We start from the raw sequence: 26,803 nt of genomic DNA on the forward strand, positions 1-26,803 counted from the left end.
TTCTTTTGCACTGTCTTAGAAGGGTCATTAGTGACTAGTAGGAGCAGTTTTTGCCAAATGCTTACACTTAAAAGTGTGAATGGAAACTGAGGATTCAGTAAAATTGGCGTCTCTTTGCATCAATCTCTGTCTGGAAAAAAGATTGTAAAACTCCAGTTATTTCTTTGCAGGTGTGTGTGTGTGGGTTTTTTTTTCCCCTGTGGAATGCAAAAATTTGGAGGGTAGTTCCATCACTGATTTTAGCCAGTTGCCTGTGGTGCAATCTAACTGAAACAAGAATTATTGAGAGTAATAGCAAACCACTATTTCTGCTACTTTTAAGGTCTTACACTTTTCTATTACAGAGAGACAAACACGTGGATAATCAGACTTCTTGTCTATGATTGGATTGGGAAGGAGGAATTCTTCCTGAGATCCGTATCCCTTTCACCATGAAAAGTTAGCGATAACGTTTACAGAATGTGCTTGTGGTCTTGAATCTTCCATGCAGTTCTTTATTTTGTCAGATGTTTGTAGCCTTTGCCTTAAAACAGGTTTCCAAAATTCCTCTGTTCAGCTACCACTACTGCCGGTAACTGGCAGCAACAATGACAGCTTCTGTTCAGATACAGTGATGCACATGCAAAAGAGAAGACGTTTTGCCTCCCACTTTCCTTTATCGTGTGTACTACGAGTGGCTCCCGTAGCTGAGCGTGGGAATTCTTATCCCACAATATGATGGACTACTTGTGCATGGTTCTTAGATTTTGAAGGCTGGAAAGCGTGAGACATTGATAGTAAGTCATCCAACCATATGAGTCAGCGTTATTGTTTTTAATATTGAGCAGTTGGTTTTCCTAGCCAGTGAAAGCGTTTAAACAGTGTTTTCACTTTGAGAAATGGCAAAGTGTGATGCCTAGAGGTTTTACTAGCAACACCTTGAAACCTGCTGATGGTGAACTTGGATATAATGGAACATCATTGATATAGTCCGTAAAGATCCCTAGTCTGTTTTGTGTCTTAATGCGTATATTTTTGTTTTGATTGTGGAGAACCTTCCTAAGAGCTTTGCTGTAGTTTTTTCTGTTCAGTGCATATTTCTTAGAGCGGAGGTTAGATAAACATCAGCCTGTGCCCTGGCTGCTGCTCCCCTGGCCAAGGACAAAGAAGCTGTTAGTCAATGCAATGCTATGAGTACACACACGTTCATTAACGTTTAAAGTTAGATGTATTTGAATGTACCTCTGTGCTGGTGGTGGTGTTTAATAGCAAATGTTCGTTAGTTTCTTTGGAAAGCTGAAAACCGAACTCCAAATTGAAAGCTTTGGTAAACTCATGAGTGAATGCATCTTGCCCTGCAATACTTTTGTCTCAGTAAACTTCAAAATATGTTTAAAGCTGCATTGCTCATTTGTTTGTCATGTTTTCAGAGGACCTAGTGATGTATGTATGATACATAGTTGTTATACGCTATATTTACAAATATTCCTGATACTACAAAATCAGTTCCCAGTGAATCGCAGTTTGAGACTGGTGTTTGAAATAATGATTCTGCAAGGAGATCTGAATGGGTAGAAGTTTGTATCCATGCAAAGTTCAGTTGATTTTAAGGGAACTGTGGAAGACACTTTCTATTCAGATCCCTTTGTAGTAGCTGAGTGCCTGCTGTTTGTTACTGTTTTCCCTTCCCTTTCTATCAACAATTAACATAGTTTTTAATTAAGTTCATTGGTATAGCTGCACTACTTTGAAAGAAGAAACACTAACACCAATTGGCTTTATATGTAGAAAACTTTTAAGACAATAGCTTTAGTTCCATGTAACTAATTGCTAAACAGCTGAAATAGATGGTTTGAACAAACTTATTCTAGTAAGCTCTTAATTGCATTTTTAAATTTATAATTCAGGAAATCCATATATTTATCATTTAAGCTCTCCTTAAAAGGAAATTAGATAAAGAATCCTTTTTGGAAAAAAAAAAAAAAAAAAAAGGTTTGTGCAGTTGTGCAGGATACTGAAGCAAAAAAGCATTGACAAATACAAAGTCAGCACATATCTTTTACCTCTTAATGCTGTCATTGTAGAAGTACTTGCAAATGCTCATGATTTCTGTAAGTCAGAAATGCTGAAACTACAGCTGAAACAAGGATCACAAGCTCTACGTTTGACAGTGACGTGGTCTTTAACAAATATTTTTTAAATCTGGTTAACAGAATTGCTTTCAGGAGGAAAAACCGTTCAGGTTATTTCAAAGATGTCATGTGTATACTGAAGTAGAATATCACTTTAGTAATACAAATACTGCTTTATTATTAGGACTACTACTAATTTTTTGATATTACAAAAGATCCGTGATGCTTTATTGCGACTTAGGTGCTGCTCTCGTGTTGTTGGAAAGCTGGCGGTGTGGTCTTCAAGTGGGTAAAGTTTGGAATGATATCTATAGTATTTTGGTGTCCGCTATCGCATAGACAACAACAAGAATGCAGTAGTTTGTCAGATCCTGTTTCATTGGTGATAAACAAGAAAATTAATGAAATCGCACAGTTGGTGTTTGCTCAATACTTGAGGTGCAGCAGTTGGAAAGCAAAAAGTTGCAAGATACAACAAAGTGCTATTTATGAAAACTGCCATCAAATGCAGTATCCTTTCAGATTAATTGCATGAAACTTTATGTTGACATAGTGCAGAGTAGTGAACTGATTTATACTTTGTCTTTCAGATGAACCAGAGACACGAGATGCATGGTGGGCAGAAATCAGACAAGAAATAAAATCCCATGCCAAGGCATTGGGTTGTCACGCTGTAGTGGGCTACAGTGAATCAACTAGCATTTGGTAAATCGTGATATTTTGATTTTTATAAATGCCACAGGCAATTTATTTTATCTTCAGTGGATTGAAGTTAGTGAAATATTTCGGCACAAATGTTGGTACTGTGTAATATACCTATTTTGGAGAGTTTGTTAAAGTAACTTGCTTAGATTTCAGGATTATGTCTAAAAAGTTAAACAGGGTTTCACATTTCTCTTTGTTAATGTATTTTTGTTTTGTTTTTTATTGGTTTTGTATTTTTTAATAAACATCACTATTTTTAGTAGTTCTCTATTTTTAACTTTCAAACCTACATATTTGCTTTTATATTAATATTAATTTATCTGTGAAGTTTTCTAAACCATAGAAAATAGAAATCTGCCTAAATAACTTAGACTGTTCATAAAACCATATGTTGCACTTTTATTATTGGGTAACAACTGGCAGTCCAGTACTTAAACTATAAGCTTTAAACTTAAAACACAAGTTCTGTACTTGGGATATGTTAATTGTAAATTAAAGGAGAATCTACTGCCTTCTAGATTAAGATTACTTTAGGTGTAAATTTTAGTCCTGTATTTCTTTCTAGAAATTGTTCTTATCTGTAGTACTATTCAATGTATTATACTGCAGCTCTGTAGTAGTCTTTCTGAGATTGAGTGTTAGGGTAAGTTTCCTGGCCCTGCATCCCACTCAGGCCAAAATGCCAATGTCTTGCTCCATTCTCTTTGGCTAAGAAAATTTTGTTCTCCTGTATTTTAGTTACTTAATAGCAAACTTTGTGAGAGGTTTGGAGGTCAGGAGAAATAATTTGGGATTCATCTAATTACTCCTCTTTCTCCTTGCCCCAAAGATGATTTTGTCTTTCTAGCTCCAGAAAGAAATGTTTCTTATTGCATTGACAAAATAGTGAGATAACCAGAAAGGATCAGTCTGAAAGCCACAAGGTTGATTACTTCACATCTGTTGCTCCTTCACATTTCTTTCTTTGCTCTGGTAATACTTTGCAAATACATTGACCTTTCACAAAACTTGAAAACAATTTTTGGAAGTCTAGTGGAGGAGGAAAACAGGAAAGCTTGCTTTACAAACAAGGTTTCTGTTCTTTTGTTGTCCTGTCTGGTCATGTCTTGTCTAGTCTATTGAGGACCATGTTTACATCCAATTTAGCGGTCTGCATGTTTACGTCCCTGTTGCATAGACTTGCACGAAAAATGGAAAATTTGTTGCTTTGACTCTCGATCTCATCATAAAAAGCAGAATTTTAGGGGAATTTTTTTCCCTCCTAAATATGGGGAAAGAATGTACAGAATATGGATAGGCAATCAGTGACTATGAGATTTCACACTGATTTTCTTTAGAAATTAAGTGTCGTACTATTTGATCATTGACAGAATAGTGTATTGGGGTTCTCATGCCTCTTTTTCAGTTCAGCCTAACTCAAGGCTTAAAGAGCAAGCATCTGTCAGTAAGTACTGGCCTGCCAGATGTGATATATGAAAAATGAGTCTGAAAGGAGAAATTGACAAATAAGAAAAAGGCAAATGTATCACTCTAGAAAATGGAGGAAATAATTTCTTTGTGCCTTTTTCAATGTAATATTTTAACTATTGAATATTATAGATCTGTTTCATATTTAATAATTTTAGAAATACTGTGTGCTTGCACTTTGCAGCTGTGAGAAATTCATTTCTCCTAAATCAGGAATGTAGTCAATTACTTTACATGCTCTGTGAATCATTATAATTGTTTTCATACTTAAATTGTACTGTTTTGCTGCTTTTTATCCTCCAAGAAGCAGCCTTGTCAGTGTTGTATTGTAACTTCATTTTGAGAGTTGATGTTTGTAAGATGATGAGGCTTCCAGTTTACTTTAATAAACAATTATGCCTTGGGTGGGTTTTTTTCCATTTCTTTACTTTTGTTGTTTGGTTGGATGTCTTAACGTTAACAGCTGTAGTATTCAAAACCTTTCTTAAATCCAGCTAGGTGGTGGTATTATAGCGTATTATTTATAGCCTCGGGCAAAGCTGTTTAGTCGTTCTGCATCTGTTTCTTATACAATAGTTTAAATACCTCAAGAGGACAAGGTTTAATAGATAAAATTGCACCAATGCACAAAATTGCTGGTTATATTTAATTCATTGAGACTTTTGAACTAGCCTTTTAGTTTAATAGTTTGTAACTGAAATAAAAGTAGCACTAAGTAGCAGGAATTTACTTTGTTGTAATTCTTTTCTCTTATAGCGAAGAGGTCTGTATTTTGTCTGCGTCTGGCACAGCAGCTGTACTGAACCCTAGGTTTCTTCAGGATGGCACCGTGGAAGGCTGTTTGGAACAAAGGTTGTCTTGGCAGCCTGGCTTCTTTTCCATAGGGTCAGACAAGGGAGAGGTTGATTTTTTTCCTCAGAGCCAAGATAGTTCTTCTCTATTAGGGTAGGTTACAGTGTTACAGTGCAGGATGCGGGACCAACCACTTTACTGCTTTTCACTAACAACAACAACAACAGAAGTAATGGAACTCTGCACCAAATTAGATATTCTGTTTTTATTTCTAACAGTCTGAATAAGGTAACACATTTGACTACTAACCACAGATTATAACTTTTTTTTTTCGTTGTTTTTTTTTCCTTTGCCACTCTTCAGGTATCTTTCTCACTTTTGTAGCAGCCTATGGGGAAAAAGAAAGACAGATGCATGATAAATTACATAAGCCAAGTGTTGCTATGGCTATAATATATCAACTGCTTTATATACTATTTAACAGTTGTATAGAAGATAATGTACCTTGGTTGTAAAACAATGACGATGCTGTATTTCTAGCCAAGTTAAATATTTCAATTGAAGTTTATAAGTAAAATCATGAAGTGTGCTGCTACTTCCCTTTGTTTCAGCTTTTGCAAACAAAACTTGAGGAAAAAGTTTTGACAAATGGTTGTTTTGGAGGAAAAAATAGGTAATTTATTATACATTCCTCAATATAATCATCATATATTTCAAGGGACTACTACAGTCAAAGTAGGACTACTTACTACACAATACTCGTATTACTTTTCCACAATACCCTGTCAACACAGTATTATTTCTTATTTTTTATTTATGTTAGCAAGTAGCCATTATTTATCCGTAATAAGGCTCTTCCGAACTGTAGCCAGAACAGAAATGTTTGTTTCCGAACTCAACATATTGCTTTATGTACTTTCAAAAGGGAGGAGGGGGGGAAGGTGGAGAGAAAGAAAAGTCATGTTCATAATGGAAAGATTTTATTTTAAATCAGAATACGTATTTCAATGCTATTAAAAATCTTGACATAGGTTGCAAATGGTAAAGGACGATAACCAAATAAACTAAGCACATATTTCAAACAAAATGTGTTTCCCAAAGTCTCATTATACCTAGTTTTCCAAGGCTAAGATTTGTTTAAACATCTCTTCAGAATTCACTGAGAAGAATTGTTTGTGTGGAGCAAAATAAATTTGCAGTGATATAGTTAGCCTAGCCTTTCCTTATTTGTATTTTTAAAGTAGTTAATCCTGGATATTTCTTGGGGGAAGGAGATCTTAGTTCTAAGTGAATAACAAGTTTCACCTAATACCACAGCTTAGGAGATTATCTTACTGCTCTTTCTTTTCATGATGTTAACATATATTGTGCTGTTTCTCAGTGGGATGGTTGTTTTGTCGTTTATATTCTCCTGATTAGGTTTGTGTAGTTTTTTGGATACGGTCCATGTAACAGAAAGCTTACATTGCGTTTGGGGCGGCAAATTCTCTCTAAAACTGTTGAACAGTGGACTGCTTTTAGAAAGTCATTATCTTAGAGCCTAAAGCCAGCACAGTAATGTTTTAGATTTACATAAATTGTTGGCTGTTATATGCCCTTGTTTCTTGACCCCTGTATAATTAGTTTCAACACAGGTTTTATGTATACCATTTTAGCTAGTAGCATACAACCTCATTTTATTCTTTTGCATTGATATAATCAAATAACCTGTGGCGTAGATGTAGTAGAGCAGAGTATAGCTGTAATATTTGATTTAAGGAGGTATATGTAGGTGTCCATTCACTTGTGCATGTATTGATCTTTGTTAATACGGTGCAGATGTTTTAAATACGTTCTCCATAATGTATTTTTAGGATTGAAGAAACTTCACCACCAGGTTGTGGATTTTGCCATATACCATATGATGAACTGAACATGCCATTCCCTGCTCACCTCACATATTGTTACAACTGCAGGAAGCAAAAGGTTCCCGATGTCCTTTTCACTACAATTGATCTCCCTGTAGAGGCAATCGTTATTGGGAAGGGATGTCTTATTCAAGCCAGGTATCTATCAGAATATTTTCTTAAAAAGTATTTTGGAGAACTCTGAACAAATTCCTGTTGGTAAAATCCAGGAAGAAGCTAAATCTTAAATTTTGATTTTTGAATTGCCAGGAGTTAAAGACAGTATAATAGAAAGTCTGCCATCTCCTCCCCCTGTGTTATGTGCCACTTCTGTTGCTGAACGTTTGGTAACTTTGATCCAGTTCTATCTTTTTTTAATGCCGACTGAAATTCCTGTATTTTATCTGCCTTGGTGAAAAGATTTCATGCCTTACATTGCTCTTTGGGACTGCTAACGTGGTCGGTTGTGGTTACTCGGTTGGAAGCTCAGTGAACTGTTTAATTCAGTTATGTCAGTTCTGTGTTGATATGCACAACTGAATGTCGTGTCCGTAGAATTGTAAGCTATGTTCAGCTTATGATGTGGTCCTTGATGAATTTTGAAAAGGGAATACAAAGATTTACAGTGAGAAAGAAGGTATGGTTAGCTATTCAGTCTGTATGTGTGGCCAACTAGACGGATAAATAACCATTTGAATAGTTAGGCGCAGAGGATAGCGGTTTATGGCTCATAATCTGGCTCGTAATGACCTGGATGCCTGTGACAAGTAGAGGGGTCTACAATGGGGCCTGTCTTGTGGAACGTCTTAATCAGCGAATTGAGGGGGTGATGGACTCTCATCCAGCCTGCTGATGCCAAATTAAGGGAGACTAGTCAGTATGATACCCCTCCAATCTTGTCCCTCTCCTAGGACAAAACAGGCATCAGTAAACTAGAGCAAGTTCAGCAGAGGGCCACCAAGATGGTCAGAAGGCTGGAGCACCTACTCTAAGAGGAGAGGCTAGGGAAGCTGGACCCCTTCAGCTGGAGAAGGGAGGGCTTCATAGGGATCTGATAGCAACCTACCTGTCCCTACAAAGAGGTTGTGGCAAAGATGAAGCAAGAGTCTTCACAATAGTATGTGGGAAGAAGAGAGACAAGGAGCATAGGTTGAAACAAGATAGGTTCAGACTGGATATAAGGAAAAACTTCTTCTTCCATGAGAATATTCAGGCAGTGGGGCAGTTTGCCCCCAAGAGGCTGTGCGGTCTTCATCCTTGGTGTTTTCAAGACCCAAGTGGATAAAGCTCTGAGCAGTTTGGTCTGATCTCAGCTGACCCTGCTCTGACCAGGAGGTTGGACTAGAAACCTCATGAGGTCCCTTCCAACATGAGTTTTCTTGTAATCCTGTGATTGTCATTCCCTGAGTTTGCTAGAGGGGAATTACTGGAGCTGCAGGAGAGATGAGTTCTCTAGTCCTCCTATGAGATTTTCAGTATTATTAAACTCTGTCCAGCAGCGCTGCAGAAATTGTCTTTTAGTGTCACAGGGTAGTGCCTGGTCTGTCTCTAGGGCACTTGCTGATGTCACAGTTTCTTTGAGATGATTCCTCAAACATTTTGTCTCCTCTACCCTCCCTCCCCCTCAAGAAAGAGGAAAAAAAAAAAAAAAAAAGAACCCACAGAAAGCAAACTGTGAAGCTGTAGCTAGAAAGATTTTTGAGGTGACTTGTTAGGATTGAGAGATTTGCTACATTTTCTTGATCATGTAATAAATTCTTTTGACGTATGTATTATTATAAATTTGAATTGTTCTTCCTTGAAGATGCCATTGTCTGTTTATATCAATAAAATTTATAATTGTCATTTTCTATTTTTGGGTGAAAATTTGTTGTCCAAAGTAATTATTACAGCAGTGTGAGGGTTAATTTCAGCTTATTGCACTAAACCAGAAGAGTAGAATATGAGTAGCATAATCTAATCAGAGATGGAATTCCTGTGTACTTTTTTTATACACTAAAGATAGATATGTTTGATATTTTTAGTGTCTGAGCTGTGAGGGCACTCAGCTTTCTTTTCTTTTTTTTCCTTTATTCTCTGTTGTGCCTTGAATAAGTGTATTAATAGAAATTTTAATAGAAAAAAATTAATAGAAATTAATAGAAATAGAAGTTCTACCAATAACTGTAATTTCCTGTGCTTGTAACTAAAGCATGTAAGATATGTGCAGCAGCAGATGAAGTAGATGTTTTCTTTTGGGGCCTTATTAAAAACAAAATTGAAACTACAAATTGGCAGATAAGACAGTCTCAAAAAGGAGTAGCTGTTGAGCTGCAAACCATAAAGAAATAACAGATTTTGTTTTATATCCACAGCAATCTTGAAGAATACACATCATCAGTTAACTGTAGCTCAGTTGAAAAGGGGTAACTCATTGGAATCACAGTAACTGTCCCTTGAAATAATCTGTTTTTATTTTTTGGTGGGGGTAAATAAATATCAGAGGGAGAAGGAGACTTGTAAAATGATTATCCGGGACTTGCATTAGCAAAGAAGTCTGATTTGTCTTCAGTATTTGCTTTGACAAAAGTTAATTAGGATGATTTTTAACAGTTGCTGCTGTATGGTAGGAATGTTAATATATTTAACCATCTACTAGATATTTGGCTATCTAGATTCTGAAGATAACTTCTTTACATTGCATAATCTTAGCATTTTACATTGCCTAATCTTAGCATTGTCAGGCTATTAAAAAAAAATGCTGTTTGATGCTTGTTGTTTGTCTGGTAACAACCCTTAAGTATATTTTAAGGAAGGCAGCGTGATTTTTATTCGGTAAGGAAAAAAAATACAGTATTTCTAATTTTTTTTTCTGCTTTGATAGGAAATACTTTTGAATATTGATGAAGATTATATATATATTTTAAAATAAGTTGTATGTTAAGTATGTGTTGTTAATTTAAATACAGTTTCCTATTTATAATGAAGATCCGATCATATTTGTTGAGGCTTACTGTTGATCTGCCTGTCAAGAATTTACTTAAATTTTTTATGTAATTTAAATAAAAAACCCCAACTGTTTGTATTATGTTGTACCACGAGAGTAGATCAGAATATTTTGTGATCACTTTTGTCTTCAGCAGTCAGTTAACTCTGTTTATCTGCTAATGTCATACTCTGTTTTGTATTGTTAGGTTATGTCGTCTAAAGAAGAAAGCTCAAGCTGAAGCAAATGCAACGTCTATCAGTAATCTCTTACCGTTTATGGAATATGAAGTGCACACCCAACTGATGAATAAACTTAAACTCAGAGGAATGAATGCTCTCTTTGGGCTGAGAATACAAATCACTGTGGGTGAAAACATGCTAATGGGGTTGGCAGTAAGTATTCTTTTAATCTTGGGATTCTTTTTATTTTCTTACAATATTTTTTCAGGTCACAAAAACATACAAGTGTTGTGGAATTCAGAATGGCTGGAGATATTAACGTGTTGTTTCAAGAGTAAGTGAAGTGATGGAAAAGAATGGGGTATCTAATTGTTGACAAAGCAGAAGAGACTATCTTTCAGCACCAGAAAAAGCAGATTTGAAACTGTTAGAGGACAAGGTCGTTAGAAAGAGGATTGGGGGGGGGGGGGGGGAGAAAGCTTAAAATTGCTTAATGGCTTATGCTGTGGCAAAATTATTATATTCTTTAAAGGTCCCATCACAGAGATCTGTTTCTTGTTTCACTTCATTCACATGACAAATAAGATATTTGCCAATTATGTTTCTTAGTAAATCTTTTGATTAGCTGCCAACAAGAGAAAGATCTGTCGCCTCTTCCTTGATGGCAATGAGGAAATAAGTGATAGATTCAGTGTCCTTGAGATAGGCGATATTTATTAAGAATATTTTCTAACCTCATTCTGTCATGTGGGGTCAGAATAGTAAAGCACGCTTCTTTCTTCATCAGTGAGTAAGAGGGTGCTTGGGTAATATTGAGTGGCTACCTATTGTCTGAGCTCATGATCTTCTTTCTGTAAATACATATCGGATTGTCACAACTTCAGTGAAGTTCTAAATGGGTTGGACTAATCTTAAATCCATGAAACTGTTGCTTAACTATGCAAAATATCTCAGAGCCAGGACCCATATAGCAATGTATTTCATTTTGAATTTGAAGCTAAATTCAGGATATTTTAGAAGAAAGCAGAGGTTTTAATTCATATTTAACTGGAAATTTAGGGTAAGTTATAAAACTCAGTGTAGAAAAGAGCTATGAGAAGGAGAGAAAGGTGTTTGTTTGTTTTTCTTAAGCATAGTGTCTTGCTTCAAGAAAGAAGGATTAATTTACTGTCGAATAGATCAGACTGTAAATATAATACATATTACATCATAATGCTGTCCACTATAGCTTAAGCACTACTGAAACTATTTATATGAAAATAATAGAAGTACTTGCTAAAGTAAGAGAGTTGAAGATGCTGAAGAGATGGTATTATTTTTTTTCTTAAGTCTGCAACAGGTGTATATCTAGCAGCTTTGCCAACCCCTGGTGGTATTCAGATTGCAGGGAAAACTCCAAATGATGGCACCTATGAACAGCATATATCTCACATGCAGAAAAAGATAAATGATACAATAGCAAAAAACAAGGAGCTTTATGAGATCAATCCTCCGGTAAGTAAAGCTTTTACATTCTTAAAAATAAAGTCAAACACATGTACCCTATGTATATGCATATATACTTGAATTCTTACTGATTGAATCGTTCAGAACCTAGATTGTTTTTTAAGAAAGATAGATAAACTTTTTCACTATTTTTCATTAACCTATCTGGAATTCTCAGCTCTCTTCAGCCACATATGTAAATCAATTTATATTTCTTTAAATTTGTTATTATATAAAAATTATTTTCAGAATTCTCTTACTGTTAGGACTTTAAGCAAATTGCTCACAACTCACATGATTTATGAACTATGTAGGACAACTGTTAATTTTATTATGATATTGTTTTCAGGAGCTACCTGAAGAGATCATTGGGTCTCCCATTCCAGAGCCCAGACAACGTTCCAGGCTATTAAGATCTCAGTCAGAAAGCTCTGATGAAGTTACAGAGCTAGACCTTTCACATGGGAAAAAGGATGCCTTTGTCTTGGAGGTGATTAATATTTTCAGTACTTATGATCATACTTTTCTTTTCCTGAAACATTTGTAAAAAGCCGAGAAAGGATTTCTTCTTAGTTCTAAAAACAGTTTCTAAATTGTATATAAATGTTTCAATATTGTATCAGTAGGAACTGTTTTGCATTGTCTCTGTTTTTCTCATTCTGATCGCTTAAAGTATAGCTACTCTGTGCCTAGGGACAGTATCTGAAAAGACGTTGCCCTGCTATTCGTCAATATGTAGCAGTATCTGGAATAATAACTAAGAGCTGGTAAGAAGTGCCTTTCTGTCAACTTAAAAAATAAAAATAAAAAAATTTAAAAAAAGCAAGTTATAACTGATCCAAGGCTTAAATATATTTATGTAAATAAATTTATTTATAATATAAATATATTATGTAAATCTCAGGGTTCTGTGTTGTCACATTTTACAGCTAGCAGAGAAAAGCTTGTACGTTCTTCCTGTTTCACAGCTCTTATTGTAACAAACTCAGAATTGTTTGTTTCTAAAACTGATAGCATTCAAAGCACGTTCAGGAAAATACATATGTCAAGAGAGCCCATAAAAGAACGCTTTTTTTTTCTGAATTTCAGTGACACCTTTCTGAGTTACAAATTTTTAAACTTTAGAGGAGCATACCTCCCATTTCTTTCTACAGCTACAACTAGAAAAAAAGCAACAAATATAGATAAAGAACATAGATTTCTTTTACCTCCTTCCTCACACAAATTCAAAGACGTGATTTTTGAAGGAAAGGAGCAAATACCAAAGAAAGCTAGAGTTTTGATCCTGTTCTTGTAGATAAAATTTTTAAAGATCTGGCCTAGACTAAGAAAAAGAAAAGAAGGGAAAGAACTGAATGAAATTACAGCCTGAAATTACATCGTAAGGTACAGTGAAGACTTTCTCTTATGTTAAGCTCCACAAATCAGTATCTTCACAGAAAATAATCTGGAAAGAGTGAGAGAGAGAGAGCGCGCACTGTAATAGCAATTCATTTGAAAATGCAGTTGGGTAAGAAAGGGGAACAGAAAAAAGAGCAGTTGGGAGTGATTGGAATAATACGTTGAGTTTGGTTGATGTTTCTGCTCTTTGGGTAAGTTTTTGGTCTCCAATGCATTAGAAGTGTACTGGGATCAAAGAAAGCAAATTATGAAGTCTGTAAAAGAAACTTTGATAGTAGTTAACTCTTAAATTAAAAAGTAACGAGAGCAGTTCTTTTCATCAAGTAGTTATTGTGTCTGGTCTTAAGAATTTTTAAAAAATAATCTGTGTAGACTAGCAGGAGTGAAATTTTATCCTCAAAAGAAACATCAACATTGCAGTGGATGAGCCAATAAAAACTTATTTCTGTAAATCCAAAAGGTTTGAATGCCTCTGTCAAAAATAGTATGTTTTTCAAGGAATAAAAAAACACAGACTGTGGTATTGGAAGAGACTCTCTGTACAAGTTCTGAAAAAATCTGAGAGAAACATGGGCCCAGCCTCCCCCTCCTATTTGACAGACTTTGGGTAGCAATAATAAAACGGAAGAAGTATGCTTAGCTTTTATGTCAAATTGTGTTATAAAGCAGGTTGATACATTCTAAGCAAAGGTCAGCTAATTAAGAACTGCATTATATAGAGCAAGCAGAAGTTATTGGTGGGTTTTGGGCAGATGGGTTGTTTTGTTTTATACAGTTTTGGGGAATTCTTCCCTCTCTCTTAATTTAGTTTCTATATTATATGTGTTTGGGGGTGGGGAGATTTCCCTGTGGAAGAGAAAAACCTAATTGCACAGGAGAGAATACTTTAAACGCTAGTCAAGTTAGCAAGAAAAATAAGATCTGATATTTGGAAAATGAAGGACCCTGAATTTAGGGACCACGTTTACTGGTATTCACATCATGTGACTATATCAGTTCTGGACTATGTCTCCTCGTGTTTTGGTAATCCAATTTTCATTTATAGAAAAAAGGATTTTCCACCTATGAAAGTGATTGACCAGTATAACCACTTACTACTATCTCCTTTGTTAAGAAATTGGGTTCAGAGAAACAATGTTCCAGGAGCTTTAATGGAGCTCCTGACTCTGACCTCTCAAGAGTAAAATCATTATTCATAGAAAATATGTAAGAAAAAGGGGTAAAGATTAATGTGCTGAGAAAATGCTATGAGATGCTGGAAAGGCAATTATGTGAGGTAAGTTCTCTGTAATATTTCTAAAAAAGGATCTCCTTTCTCTTTTTTTTTTTTTTTTTTTTTTTTTTTTTTGAAGAGAAGGACAGAGATCAGCAGAAATGATACATTGCAGAGAACCTTGTAATACTGGAATTAAAATATAAAGAATTTCCAAAAAACTTGATACACAAATGTTGGAAGGTATAGGGGAATTCAGATCTCTTACAGATGAATAAAGCAGAAGGAACCTAGTGATACATGCACAAAAAAAGGTACCAGGACAGATATGTTCTTGAGCTGATCTAAAATAACAAAAGTCTTTAAAGATTGGGTAGGGACAGAGATTATTTAAACAGAAAAACTAATAACTCCCCAAATTTGTCTTTTTCCATTTGATGTTCTGCTATTTTCTAAGCAGGGTTTTAAAGCTGAGGAAAGATTGGGGTTTTTTGTTTGTTTTTTGTTTTAATCTACCACTGTAAGAGGCAAGGATGATCCAATCGGTATAATACAGACCTTATGAGAACTCTAGTAGCCAAAGGCACTTAGTTGAAAAAACAGTTGTGCGAAACCCTGTTCAGCATTTTAGTTTGTTTAAAAAACAATAATAATAAAAAGAAAGAACCTTAGCATGTATAGTACCTGCGTGTTCTGTGCGTGTTGCTTTATTTTTGTTTTATTTAAGAGATCTATTTTTTTCCAGTGGTAAGCACACAGTAATTTGAAGGAAGTCATTTAGGCAGCTAGATAAGATCAGAAATCTGGTTAATAGAACCCATTTTTAAAATCTTGACTTTGCTGCCAGATAAGGAACTCTTGATAACATAAATTTTACATGTTTCTGAGACTTAACTAGAACAGTAGTATGATTTTTATCAGTTACTACTTTTTCTAGATTGATGATACAGATGCAATGGAAGATGTACATTCTCTCCTGACAGATGTTCCACCACCTTCAGGTATACTTAAAAAAACTTTTTCCCCCCCCCCGCCCCGATTATAAGGTAGGCTGTTCAAGAATCGCAGTAAAAATTCTCTTGTAGTGTTTAATTTGTCAAATATACCTGTGGAAAAACAAGTTATTAAGGTTTTTGGGAGGATTGTTACTTATTGAAAACTGGGGCAGCAAAGGAATTTGGGTGCCTTGTAGTTTACTAATTTGTACTGTTGTTGCAAATTTGTTGTTACTTCATATAGATATAGCAAGTTAAAACAATTAGATCTTTTCTACTTGTATATTTCTGAAGATTTTTAGATTCTGGATGGCTGATTGTAGGTTTAAGGGTCACTGAAAGTGGAAGTATGGAAAGTGGTCTGTTGCTTAAGTGTTTTTAGCCATGTAATGTGACACATTGTTGTTTTATTCCAATAATGTTATTTTAAGTGAGCAATTTGCCCATCTAGCACTCTTGTTCATCAGGTGCATTTTTATTTTCTTTGCTGTATGACTGCATGATCCTATCCATTTAATAGTCTTTGTTTCACTGGATTTTTGTTCTTTAACGTTGAGAAGGCAAAGTTCAAAATGAGACAGGGTTCTTAAATCAGCTGTAGCATTTTCATTCAAGTCAGTATCGGTCATATTCCGTAGCAAGCAAGAAAGTAACATGATTTCTTCAGAGTTTTATAGATTCATAAAAACAGTATCGCAACTTGAGAACATAAAACTGATTAAGTAGATTTTCAAAATTCAGCTGTCAGACTGGAAATTAATGTCTTTTTACTCTGACACAATGCAACAGTTGGGACCGTGTCACTGGCAGTAGAATTTTGTAAGCTGTCCATTTGCTTGTCTGCATTTAACAATTATTTAAGGATCCAACATACGAAGCGGTGTACTGAATCGTAGCTAAGATCTCTCTTGCTCAATGTCAGCTTGCTCTTAGGAATCAGACGAGAATGCTTATTGCGTTTTTTAAGAGGAATACACAAACTTAATTCCTCAGGATAATCTCCTAGTTAGTTCATAGTACAGCAGTGTCCTGAAGGAAAGGTGTTGTCTTTGTAAATAACAGCCTTTGTCAAACTTTTTTGTGCATTTATCTGTTTGTGTTTTGAACCCATCTGTGCTTTTGGTGTTTGTGGAATTTTGCATGAGGACTCATACCCGTATAAGAACCACATCAGTATATACACTATAAGAAACACATCAGCCGCCAACTTACTTTGCTTTTTATTTGCATTTCTTATCTTGGAAAGGATAGCCAACAGTTGTTCCCTACCAGTCTTTTTTGTTATCTGTTGTAAACACAAAACCTTTTATTCCTCGTTGATTATGGTCAACGCAGAGCCTATCGTTGTATAAGTGCTGTTACAGTTTTTTGTATGCATCACTTTATCTATATTGAATTTCATCTGTTATCTTCTTGTTATTCACTGTAAGACTCTGTTGCAGTTTGTTTTTATTACCCTAATTTAATTCCATCAGCAAACAGTCACCTTGTTTTATCACCTTTTCCAGATAAGCTATGAATATGTTGAAGCGTACAGACCTGAGTTAGATACTTCCACTGTGAAAACTGACCGTTTAGTCTTACCTTGAGTTTACAGTCTTTTAATCAATTACATATCCATTCAGTGGTTGTCCATTCTACCCTTTGGTATGTTAGTTTTTATCTTAGAGTCCTGGGTGAAGGTTCTTTTCAGAGGCCTTTGGATGTCCAAGTAGATTACGTCAGATACCTTTTGCCTACATGCTTGTTGATTTCTTCAGAGAACCCTACTAGGTGTGTGAGCCATTACTTTTATTTGCAAAAGGTGTATCTCTTCACTGCAGTGTCTTCTTTCTCCGTCTGCCCACTAATTCCATTTTCTAGAATAGCTTCTACAGACTCACTAGTCTGTAGATACTGGTATATGCACTAGGCAAATTAGTAGATCCAAGTCACTTAAATCCACTTTGCATTGGGCAAATTAGAAGATCGGAGTTACTGAAAACCACCTCACTGTCGGAGGATTAGAAGATCCTGTTCTCTGGTAGTGAGGTAGTTTTAAGAGTTCAATGCCACTCAAGTCAGCTATTTCATCTTTGCCTTTCCTGATGTTTGTATGAATGCTTATATGTTATTCTACCTATTTGTTCAATAACGTCTTCAGGCACTTTTACTTAAGATTTCTTTTCTAGCATTTCTTTTCTATGTTATATTCTATTCTGCAGCTGTGATATTTTTTAGAATGTTGGTCTATTTTATTACTATTTTTATAAACATATGTGGAAAAATATTTGCAGAACTTCCAGGGAGGATCACCCATACTTTTAAAAAAGTTTTTTGATGCTTCAGCGTTCAGCATAAATTTCCACAAATATTTTCTTCACAGGTTTTTACAGTTGCAACACAGAAATTATGCCTGGCATAAATAACTGGACTTCCGATATTCAAGTAAGGTTATTTAGAGAAAATAAAGACCTTTTTTTCCAAATTATTTTGAAGTATTCTGTACCAATTTCAACAGATGCTAGAGATACTCGATTTGAAAGATAAATTAAAAAAGATACCATATTGTGATAGAAATGTAAGTAGTACTGTAGTTTAAAAAAAATTGTTACGAGGGCCTATTTTTTCATGTTTTTTAAATGCTGTTATATAGCATTGAACTCGTTACAAAAAATGTGAAAATTAAAAAGTAATTACAATAAATATGAATTTTAAGTTATCGGTCATTTTTAAGAGCTTAGCTAGATTTTAGAACCTCTTAAAAGAAACAGATTGTTGGATTTCTTACTTACTAAGAGATAGTTAATATGATTACATTAATATGTTAAGATAAATAAGAACTAGATAGATTGAACTGGAGGAAACATAAATTCCCTTTATGAGAAAGTTTTCAACGTTTCAGTCAGGCTTGTACAACAAAATGCAGTGTCATATACAGTGAGTCAAAACAGATAGAAGTGGGCTTTAACGCTTCATTGGCACAACGCAATACCATGCTCTGCAGGGGTACAGTTCGGTTCTGAAAACTGCGTGACTGCATCAGCATAGCATACTCTTAGGTTGATTGGATTGCACATGTATCTATATATGACACTCCATTGATGTCTACATTACTGTACACAACTTACATGTATTTTGTTACTGCTATTGAAAATTATGTATAGAGGTAGCAGGATAGAATGACTCCTTTATGAGGCAAATAAAAGGAAATACAGTATTTCCATATTTGCTTAATCACCTTTTTCATATATTCCTATACACTAGTTCATAGAAATTCTGTGGATGTTTCCTTTTATTTGTAAAATGTCATGAGAAATCAGCATTTTATTTGACTGTTTCTACATTTTTCTCCTTTTCATCTCATTTTTCTTAATCATGTTATGAGTTATTTATCTTCTTTACAAACTTGTTTTGTTTTTTCATGTAACATATAGACATATTTGGGGGGAGAAAAATCAGTCTGTCTGTTTTTAATTCAGATGTTCACAGCAGTAAGAGTATCCAGATTGAGCAACATAAACTTGACAAATCAAACACTTAATAAGAACTTTAATGATCTCTGTGAGAATCTGTTAAAGGTAAGAATCTTATTTCAAACATATTTTAAATCATTCAAATAGAAGCAAAGTCAAATCAAACTGTACTGAAAATAACATTTGCTTCATAATTGCTTCTCAGAATTAGACTCTGTTAGACACTGTGTCTGTAATTCGTTTGTAAACTGCTCTAAAGATAGAATCTGATTAATGTATTCAGAATTTGCAAAGCTTTTTGAATCAGAATGAGTCCTTTCACTGGTAGTACACTCTAGAAACAGCAATAAAAAGACTACTGCACTGAGCAGATTACATTCTGCCATGAATTCTTACGTCTCACATTCTTCTTTGAGAGATACTAGTATGGTTAGATGATTTCTACTACGAAAAGAATTCTGGTCTTTGATTTCTCTGAAATAACCCATACATTTCTTAGAGTGACACGAATAATGTCTTCTTTTCAACAGAGCTTATATTTTAAACTACGATCTATGATTCCCTGCTGCCTTTGTCATGTAAATTTTACAGTTGCTCTTCCAGAGGATGAATTAGTTCAGGTAATTCTGTCTTTCAGCATGTAGATGTGCCAGTTTGGCCTTTACTCACAACAGCAAATGTTAATTAAACTAGGCTAGGATTGGGTTACTAGTACGTGTAGTGAATTCTGAAGAAAAACTTAGTCATGATGTCAAATGAAGAAAAAGGGTCACCAGTTTGAGAATCATGGGACTACATGGCATTAAGAGAGACTGTGCTCAAGCAATGCCATTGTCTTAGTAAGCTTAGTATGAAACTAAAAGACGAGAGATCTATAAAGGTTTTACCACGTATCTGGTATATGAGGGAGAAAAAGTATATGTGCAATATATTAGAATATAATATAGGTGGCACAATATGGCACACCAGATTCTAAGAATGGTATTGTTATAACTGTCTGAATTTTTCTTTCTGTTTCAAAGGGATGCAGTATACTTCCTGATTTTTAATAAAATGTTTTCTGTACAAATATAACATCATTTTTTGGTTAGTTAAAAAAATTCTTTATCTATCTCACAGATAAAGTGAGAAATATTTTTTTTTTCTCATTACACAAAGAAAATAATTGGTGAACAAATAATTGATGAACAAAATCAGGTGTATGTTTTAACAATGGACCTTAGTGTTAGCTTTTATGCTCTGCTATGAAGGGTTTTTAATGTTTCTGAATAGATTATTTTTTCATTGCTTTTCTATAGCAAAACTTAATTTTTACAAAAGTCTTTCTGGAGATTGCACAAGAAGAATTTTATTTGAACTAATAGGCCATATATTTGTTTTACAGATCACAGTCACAGCTGTTGCAATTACATTTGACAAAAATCAAGCATTACAAGCTAATAAAGCCCCTACAGAAAAATCACAGCAAAGAGGTAAATGTGAGGCATATAAAGTTAAAAGATAGAGAGCGTGCGTGTGTGCGTGTGTATGTGTATAGTACCTAGTGATTCTACATTTTAATTTCACTTAAACATAGATATTTTCACAGGCAAGGTCTGTAAAATCATAGACTCCTAACACAAATTTGGATAAGGTTTTCAGAGTTCATGTGTGTGTCCTGCAGCAGGATCACTTACACTTGTGTGTGCTTATACTTAAACAGCTTATGGTAACATGAAAGAGGTGCTTGGTATTTCCTTATTCCACTTCTGTCTTTCCTTGAATATTTTTCTTTAAAGAGTTAATAGCCTGACAGATGACCATATTTGTACTTTATTTTGAAACACACAATGTAGTAAATTAGAGAATGCTTGTGCTTATAAGTAGCACAGTCTGCCCTTATTGCAAGAAGGTAGAAAATAAATTATTCATGATACAAAAAAAGCCAAAAAACCTTAAGTAGGTCAGTTATATTTTTGGAGCTCAGTGAAGCATCTAGCACGGTTGGGGGGAATAGAAAAGACTACTGCAGTCTGTGTGTGTTATCCTGCTAATGAAGCACCGTCTTGTGCTAGAAAAATATGTACGTCATCTGCATATCTGAAAGGAATTTAGACAAATAGAATTTGGAGAATATTCCATTCTAAAGAATGGAATTAAGTAGTAGAGCATAGAGCCATGTGCTTCTAAAATATTGGTTATATCTTACCCTGCTCAATAGTAACAAGAAATTATTTTCTCTGATGTGAAATAAATCAAATGTTGCTTTCCTCTTTAACACAAGCTAATTCAGATCTGACTGGAGAGTCAAATGTAAACTATGTGAATTGGCTTAATAATTTTTCTTAAAATATTAAATGAAATCCTATAAAGTGTATTCAACCAATTTTGTAGCTGGATTTATTGTCAGACATCTAACTTCATACAGATCCACGTCACTATATACTTATGCTGAGTAAATCTGTTCCAGTCAGACCTGACTAAATTAAATCTGCAGTGCTTGTTATAATTGGCAAACCTTGTTTTGGGAATTAATTACCGATGTGATATGTTTTCTTGGTTGAAGCATCTACAGACAATGAAGAACAGCTACAATTTCCATTGGAACTTTGCTCTGATCCCCTTGCTTCTCAACCATTCTCACCGGCTAAAGGTTGGTTAAAGGAAAGAACACTGTCCTCTGTTCTTTGCTGAATTTGAGCACTGCTCTTTTATTGTTACAGTAGCTTTAAAATATCTGTACTTTCCATGCTTTAATGTTCTGGGCTACCTTAAGCATAATGGAAATGTTATGTCCTTAAATCGAATTTTTCAAGAGTTAGGTAAGAGGGTTTGCCTTAACTTTTCTTTCCATCTTCCCTTCTTCTATCTTTTGTTGCATTTAGTGTATTGAAAATAAGATAAAAAGGCCACTGGCTGTTGAGTGGCATTTAACTTTCAGGATTATGAATTATTTTATAATTAGGCTTGCCTCATACTGCTTTGTGTTTGCAAATAGCCCATAGAAATTAACTCCATGTACCACCAGCCTCAAATAATTCATGTCACGGTTCTCATGGTGAGAAATGTTTTATCTAGGAAATATTAGCTGTTCATCTGAACAAAATTGCCTGCAGGCTTTTTGAACTGAAAGGAGCCTAAACTTTTACATAATAAATAGCTTGGGCCACGCAGTACTTCTAGCTGTTAAACTACTGCTTTATTTTACCTGAGGTAAATGGTTGTCACGATTCTTGTATGAATATATTAAAAATCAGATGGTTATTCATGCAATCAGCTGTTTTTACTTCCTTCTGCATTGTTGGATAATCTGCCTGGCAAAATGGCTAGTGATAAAGGAAATCTAATAAGTGTAGATTATTGACAGTTTTCTTCACTGAATGGTTAAAGAGCTTCCTCTTTTGCCCATTGCATGAATTCCGCTAAAGAAAGGTTTCTACCATATTTACTTGTATTTTCAGGGATCAGTTTAATTTCAGCAATAGTATTCTCATTGTTTTGTAGTTATTTATTTTATGTATTTGTGTGTCCTTAACTTTTGATTGGTCACGCTATCATAATGTTAACCTTTCAGTTTTCAAACGGATCTATAAACTCTGACCAAGATAAACTTTCCCTTTATTTTGAGGACCAGAGAAAAAAGGTTTTGCAGTAACGACACTTCAAAACTTATACCCTCTATTTTACTGTGACAGGGAGTTGTTGGTTTTGAAGTCCTGGAGTCCAATGTTCAGGCTCCACAATTATCCTGTAATCTTGAGATCTGGCATTTAGCGTGCAAAAAGGGAACGTGCATTAATATTACGGCAAATTCTGTTGTTATTCCCCGGCGTAGCAGTCTCCCTGCTTCTGTTTCCCTCAAGTCTATCAGTTATGATTGAGAAAGTAGGGAAGCGTTTTGTCACTTAAATAGCAGCAAGAAGCGATTCTTCAAAGGTGATGCTATGTTATTTTAAAATTTGGCTCAGTCTTAGTTCTCTATAGAATGAAGAATTGGTACATTTCTGTAAAATCTTCAAAACAGATGCTTTTTAGACTTCAGTTATTTTATTTCGAATTCTCAGTAAAAATGTTAAGTCTCATCTGTCTGCAGCAAGAGTGAGCCTTTAATGTCTTTTCACTATGCTATTTGTATAATAGGTACTGACCAGTAGAGGGTAGTCTGTTCATACATATCACTTTTCCCAGTTTTCTTCACGTTTTTGCTGTATTGTACATCACTGGAGGCTTTCAGCTAGATAATTATCTCATCAGTCATTTCTTTACAAGTAGACACTGAGGCTTCAATGTAGTTATAGTTGCTTAGCAGCTTGTTTAATCTGTTGATCTCCTTATTCTACTTACTTTTCTGTAAGTTTGTTATCTTTTAAATATTTGTATACAACCTTGTACTGTAATGAGCTTTAGTTAACAAGCTGCTGTTATCACCGTTGAAGTAAAAATTTGAAAGGTTAACGTTCACCTAGTTATTTTCAATTTTTGTATTATCTCATTTTAAAATCACGTACTAAGGAAAGAGTAAAAAAAACATTAGTGGGATGGGAAAATTATGTTTTTATCTAAACAGTTTTGTTTTTTTGACTCTTGTAAACATAAATCGAAATGTAAGGTTCTTAAGACTGATGGTTACTGCATATTTTTATTTGTTGAATTCTTTATTTTGTTTTTCTGCTCCCAATTTTCCATTTGGCAGCATTTTATGCATCTGATTTCATTGTTAAGCAGTTGCTTATCTTGTTCAACAGTGCTGTGAAAGGGCACCGCACCCACATGCTGGTGTGGAGAAGTGCAAGTACTTTAGAGATGCTACTTGTTATTACGTGAGCTGAGCTTGTGAGTTAGGAGCCTGAAGAATGAGCCTTTTTTTAGGGAGTCTTGCTCACATTTGGTGGCATTAAGAGTTGTTTGGTCCTGTCCTGTTCCTTTCTTTTTCAGAGGTTTTCTTTGTTGGTTTTTTTGTTGGGTTTTTTGGGTTTTGTTTTTTTGAGAAGTGGAAACGTAACAGTGGGATGAGGTTCTGGTTTTTGTTTTTGGTAGCAGTCTAGAGAAGAATTTCTAGAATCTCCTTTTCCTTCCTCATATGTCTGCATGTTGTCAGGGCCCTGAGGAAGACTGGAAAGGTTAAAGGATTTTAGCACTCCCTAGGACACTGCTGTACACACACTGTAGTACATGGTATATGCTGATGTGTATATATGTACTGTTGTACATATTTCTCTGTACATATTATAGTATAATATATGGTGTAGTAATTAAAGAAGTTTCCTTTTTTATAGCAGACTTAAGATTGATGCTTTTGCTGTGCTAGTTGTCAGTCCTTACAACTCTGGAAATTATTATTTGTTGGTATTTGTTACTGATTTTTGTTTGATTATCGATACTGTTTGTTTATAAGCATGAGCTCAAGTGCAACTGAGTAAGACTTTAAACATGATTAAACTGCAGACGTAGAGAGAGATTTCAAGTTTTCCAATTTTTGCCCGTAAGACCCTTGAGATAGATGAGATGCATGTGATAACTTTTGAACAAGTAAACAGAGATAAGCCATCATGTTTGGTTGCTTTGTCTATCATAAAATCTTATGTACTATCAAAGCAATATGATCTTTGAACATACTCAGTTTGATTGTACTTAACTCTTCCTAACTACTTAACTGCCTGTTCCCGGTATAGATGGGAAGAGAGGGAGAAAATTGTAACGTATGTCAGAAACTAAGATGCCAAGAATGATTGTAAAATAAGCAGAAAGTAGAGGGGCAAACTGTGATCCATCCAAGTGGACTGCAGTTGAGTCTACCGTAGTAAGCTTTTTTTTTTTTTTCCCTAAAATGCTTATAAAGCCTCCTGTAATCAGAAGAGGACTCTTCTTGTGTGTGTGTAAATAAGTATAGAATAAGAGACAAATGTGGTATATGTTGAGAAGCATTGGATGTCTCCCAGTAGCCAGTTAAATATTCTTAATTGTTTTTGATATTGAAGCTTGCAGGCAATTAAATGTTATTTGCTATGCTGCTAATCTCGATTTATACAGAGGATTGGTCAGAAAATATGTGAAACCAGATGCAAGTACAATAAACCACTTTCTGTAATGGGTAAACTGTTAAAACCAGTTTTAACCTTAGAGGTAAAGGCCTGAGTATGTATAAGAAAGCTGGGGGGAAGGGGAATAGGGCAGAGAAGGGAACAAGGAGTGAATAAGATCCTGTTGAATTAATAGCAAAGATCAGTAAGAAACTGCAGCACAGGAGAAACATCTAGTGAAATACAGTGACAATCAGAGAGCAGTAAGCATTCTATAGATAAGGTATTCTGATGTTGCAAATTCTCCAGACATGTTTAAGGATTGCACTAGTTTAGTTTAAGGGCATGAATCATGATAAGAAGATACTAGTGTTAATATGAAGCGTGGAAGCATCCAACAAAATATATGACTAGAGTCAAAGTGAAAATTTCATTCTTGTTACTTTTCTTCTGCTTATAGTTAAAAGAACAATGAACATATTTTAAGCGTCAGTTTCGAATAATTGGCCAGGGGAGTTTGAAGCAGTGTACTAATTCTGTAAAGATTTTTAGTGTTTGGAGGGTTGTTAGTGATTGCAACTTCTTCAGAGAGTATAATTGCTGTGGAACTGATAGTTTTTAGTTAGAAAATTAACATATTTCTGTTAAGATAGGAATCATTTGTGAAAGGAAGTGTTCTCCTGGTAAAGATCTCTCAGCAGAGAAAGGAGTGCGAGAAGACTGCAAATTGATGTTAGCAACAAGTTTTGTGATTCGCTCTGTGTGTGTGTGTGTGTGTGTGTGTTTTTTTTTTTTTAATCCCATGATTTTATAAAGAGACTGCTCTGACATCCGGTATCTCACTTGATTTTGTTGGAACTCCATGTTAACATGGCAGCTGTCACAGGCGTCAAAATGCAAAACAAGGATTTAAAAACAAACTTTGCTTTTTATTTGGTGAAATATCCTCATTTTAACCTTCTTTGTATTTTTTCACAAAAAATTAACAAAATATTGACTTAAAACATCATAAAAGACACTAGATTAAAGACCCTTTACATCTTTGCCATAGTTCTTAAAGGTGGATCTGCTTTCTTTTTGTTGTTGTTTTTTTAGCATAAGAATCTTGGGCTGGCAGGCAGAAGGTGCCTTTTCTTTACAATATTAAAGTCCTCCAGGGTTAACTGTTAAAAATTATTATTGTTTCACTTTTGCCACTGTTTTCCCTAAAGTATTAATGATGTGCTGAAATGTAGAGTCAAGTCCATATAACTACTGATGTGATAGACTCTCCTGGGAGCTTCCCTGCTTGCCCACTTCTTTTTCATCAAGGATATGGCCTCATTTCCGTGTATCCATCATTTTGTCCTAGCATATGTCAAACAAGTGAAATAACTTCAGCAGCGGCTCTCACTAAAAGCGTGCATACGCTCAGCAAAATCTCCCAGAAAACAGAGTGCCTGTTCTTCATGCTTTTGGAAGCTGTTCTAACATTAACAGTTTTACCTTTAGTTTTTTACCCAACTCAGAGCAGGTTTAGGGTTGAATTTTGAAAATTTAGTGTTATCAGTATCTACAAATTATATTAAAGGAAATTTTGAGTTTTTAAGCATGAAATGAAAGAAGCTAGCATTATTACGGGTGGCTTCAGTTTTTTACACTCTCTGATAGCAAGTTTCAAGAGAGGGATAATCTTCAGTTTGGTACTTTGAAGTGATTCCCATTGTATGCTAAATAATATTAAGTAGTGGTATCTACAAATGAAGTCACAAATTTTTTTTTTCCTCTTAATAAATTACTGCCATGTGTTAAAATTTTCCTGTAAAGTGTGCAAATAGCCTTAGAGCTTTCAAAATATCATTTTTGCAGTGAGGAAGCATAACACCAGCAAAGAACCAGTTAGCATTTTTCCCAGTTGGTAGCAATTTTAGAGGCCTTGCAGTAAGTTAAAGGTATGCTTTGCTGCAAGAAAACTTAGGAAGCAGAATGCATTTTTATGTTGTTAGTGCTCTTTCAGCACATTCCTTGTACGGCACCAGTATCGTAGTTGACATCTGTTCTTCACTGTGATCAGTTTCTTTCAGGGTAGCTTTTACAGAATGTTCACCATTGGACCTTCTATCCTTCTATCAACATCAAACAAAAGAGTTAAGAAATTTTATATATTT

The 26,803-nt window shown here is 34.9% G+C and overlaps 1 protein-coding gene across 27 annotated transcripts in view; it reads left to right on the top strand.

Annotated features, from left to right (window-relative positions):
- C2CD5 (C2 calcium dependent domain containing 5) overlaps positions 1-26,803 on the top strand; it is a 73,824-nt gene that overhangs the window by 38,200 nt on the left and 8,821 nt on the right. For 17 of the 27 annotated variants that reach the window (XM_068949057.1, XM_068949138.1, XM_068949122.1 and 14 more), the window contains 12 exons: positions 2,702-2,816; positions 5,040-5,135; positions 6,929-7,120; positions 10,135-10,321; positions 11,438-11,602; positions 11,943-12,083; positions 15,145-15,208; positions 17,568-17,629; positions 18,664-18,762; positions 19,188-19,277; positions 20,042-20,129; positions 21,203-21,289. In XM_068949057.1, the coding sequence (XP_068805158.1) occupies positions 2,702-2,816; positions 5,040-5,135; positions 6,929-7,120; positions 10,135-10,321; positions 11,438-11,602; positions 11,943-12,083; positions 15,145-15,208; positions 17,568-17,629; positions 18,664-18,762; positions 19,188-19,277; positions 20,042-20,129; positions 21,203-21,289 (1,386 nt within the window). Of the gene's footprint in view, positions 1-2,701; positions 2,817-5,039; positions 5,229-6,928; positions 7,121-10,134; positions 10,322-11,437; positions 11,603-11,942; positions 12,084-15,144; positions 15,209-17,567; positions 17,630-18,663; positions 18,763-19,187; positions 19,278-20,041; positions 20,130-21,202; positions 21,290-26,803 lie in introns of all 27 variants that reach the window. The other 10 variants (XM_068949024.1, XM_068949048.1, XM_068949157.1 and 7 more) reach the window with 2 other exon arrangements.

This window comes from Struthio camelus, chromosome 1 (assembly GCF_040807025.1).
Source record: "Struthio camelus isolate bStrCam1 chromosome 1, bStrCam1.hap1, whole genome shotgun sequence".
NCBI classification, from domain to species: domain Eukaryota; kingdom Metazoa; phylum Chordata; class Aves; order Struthioniformes; family Struthionidae; genus Struthio; species Struthio camelus.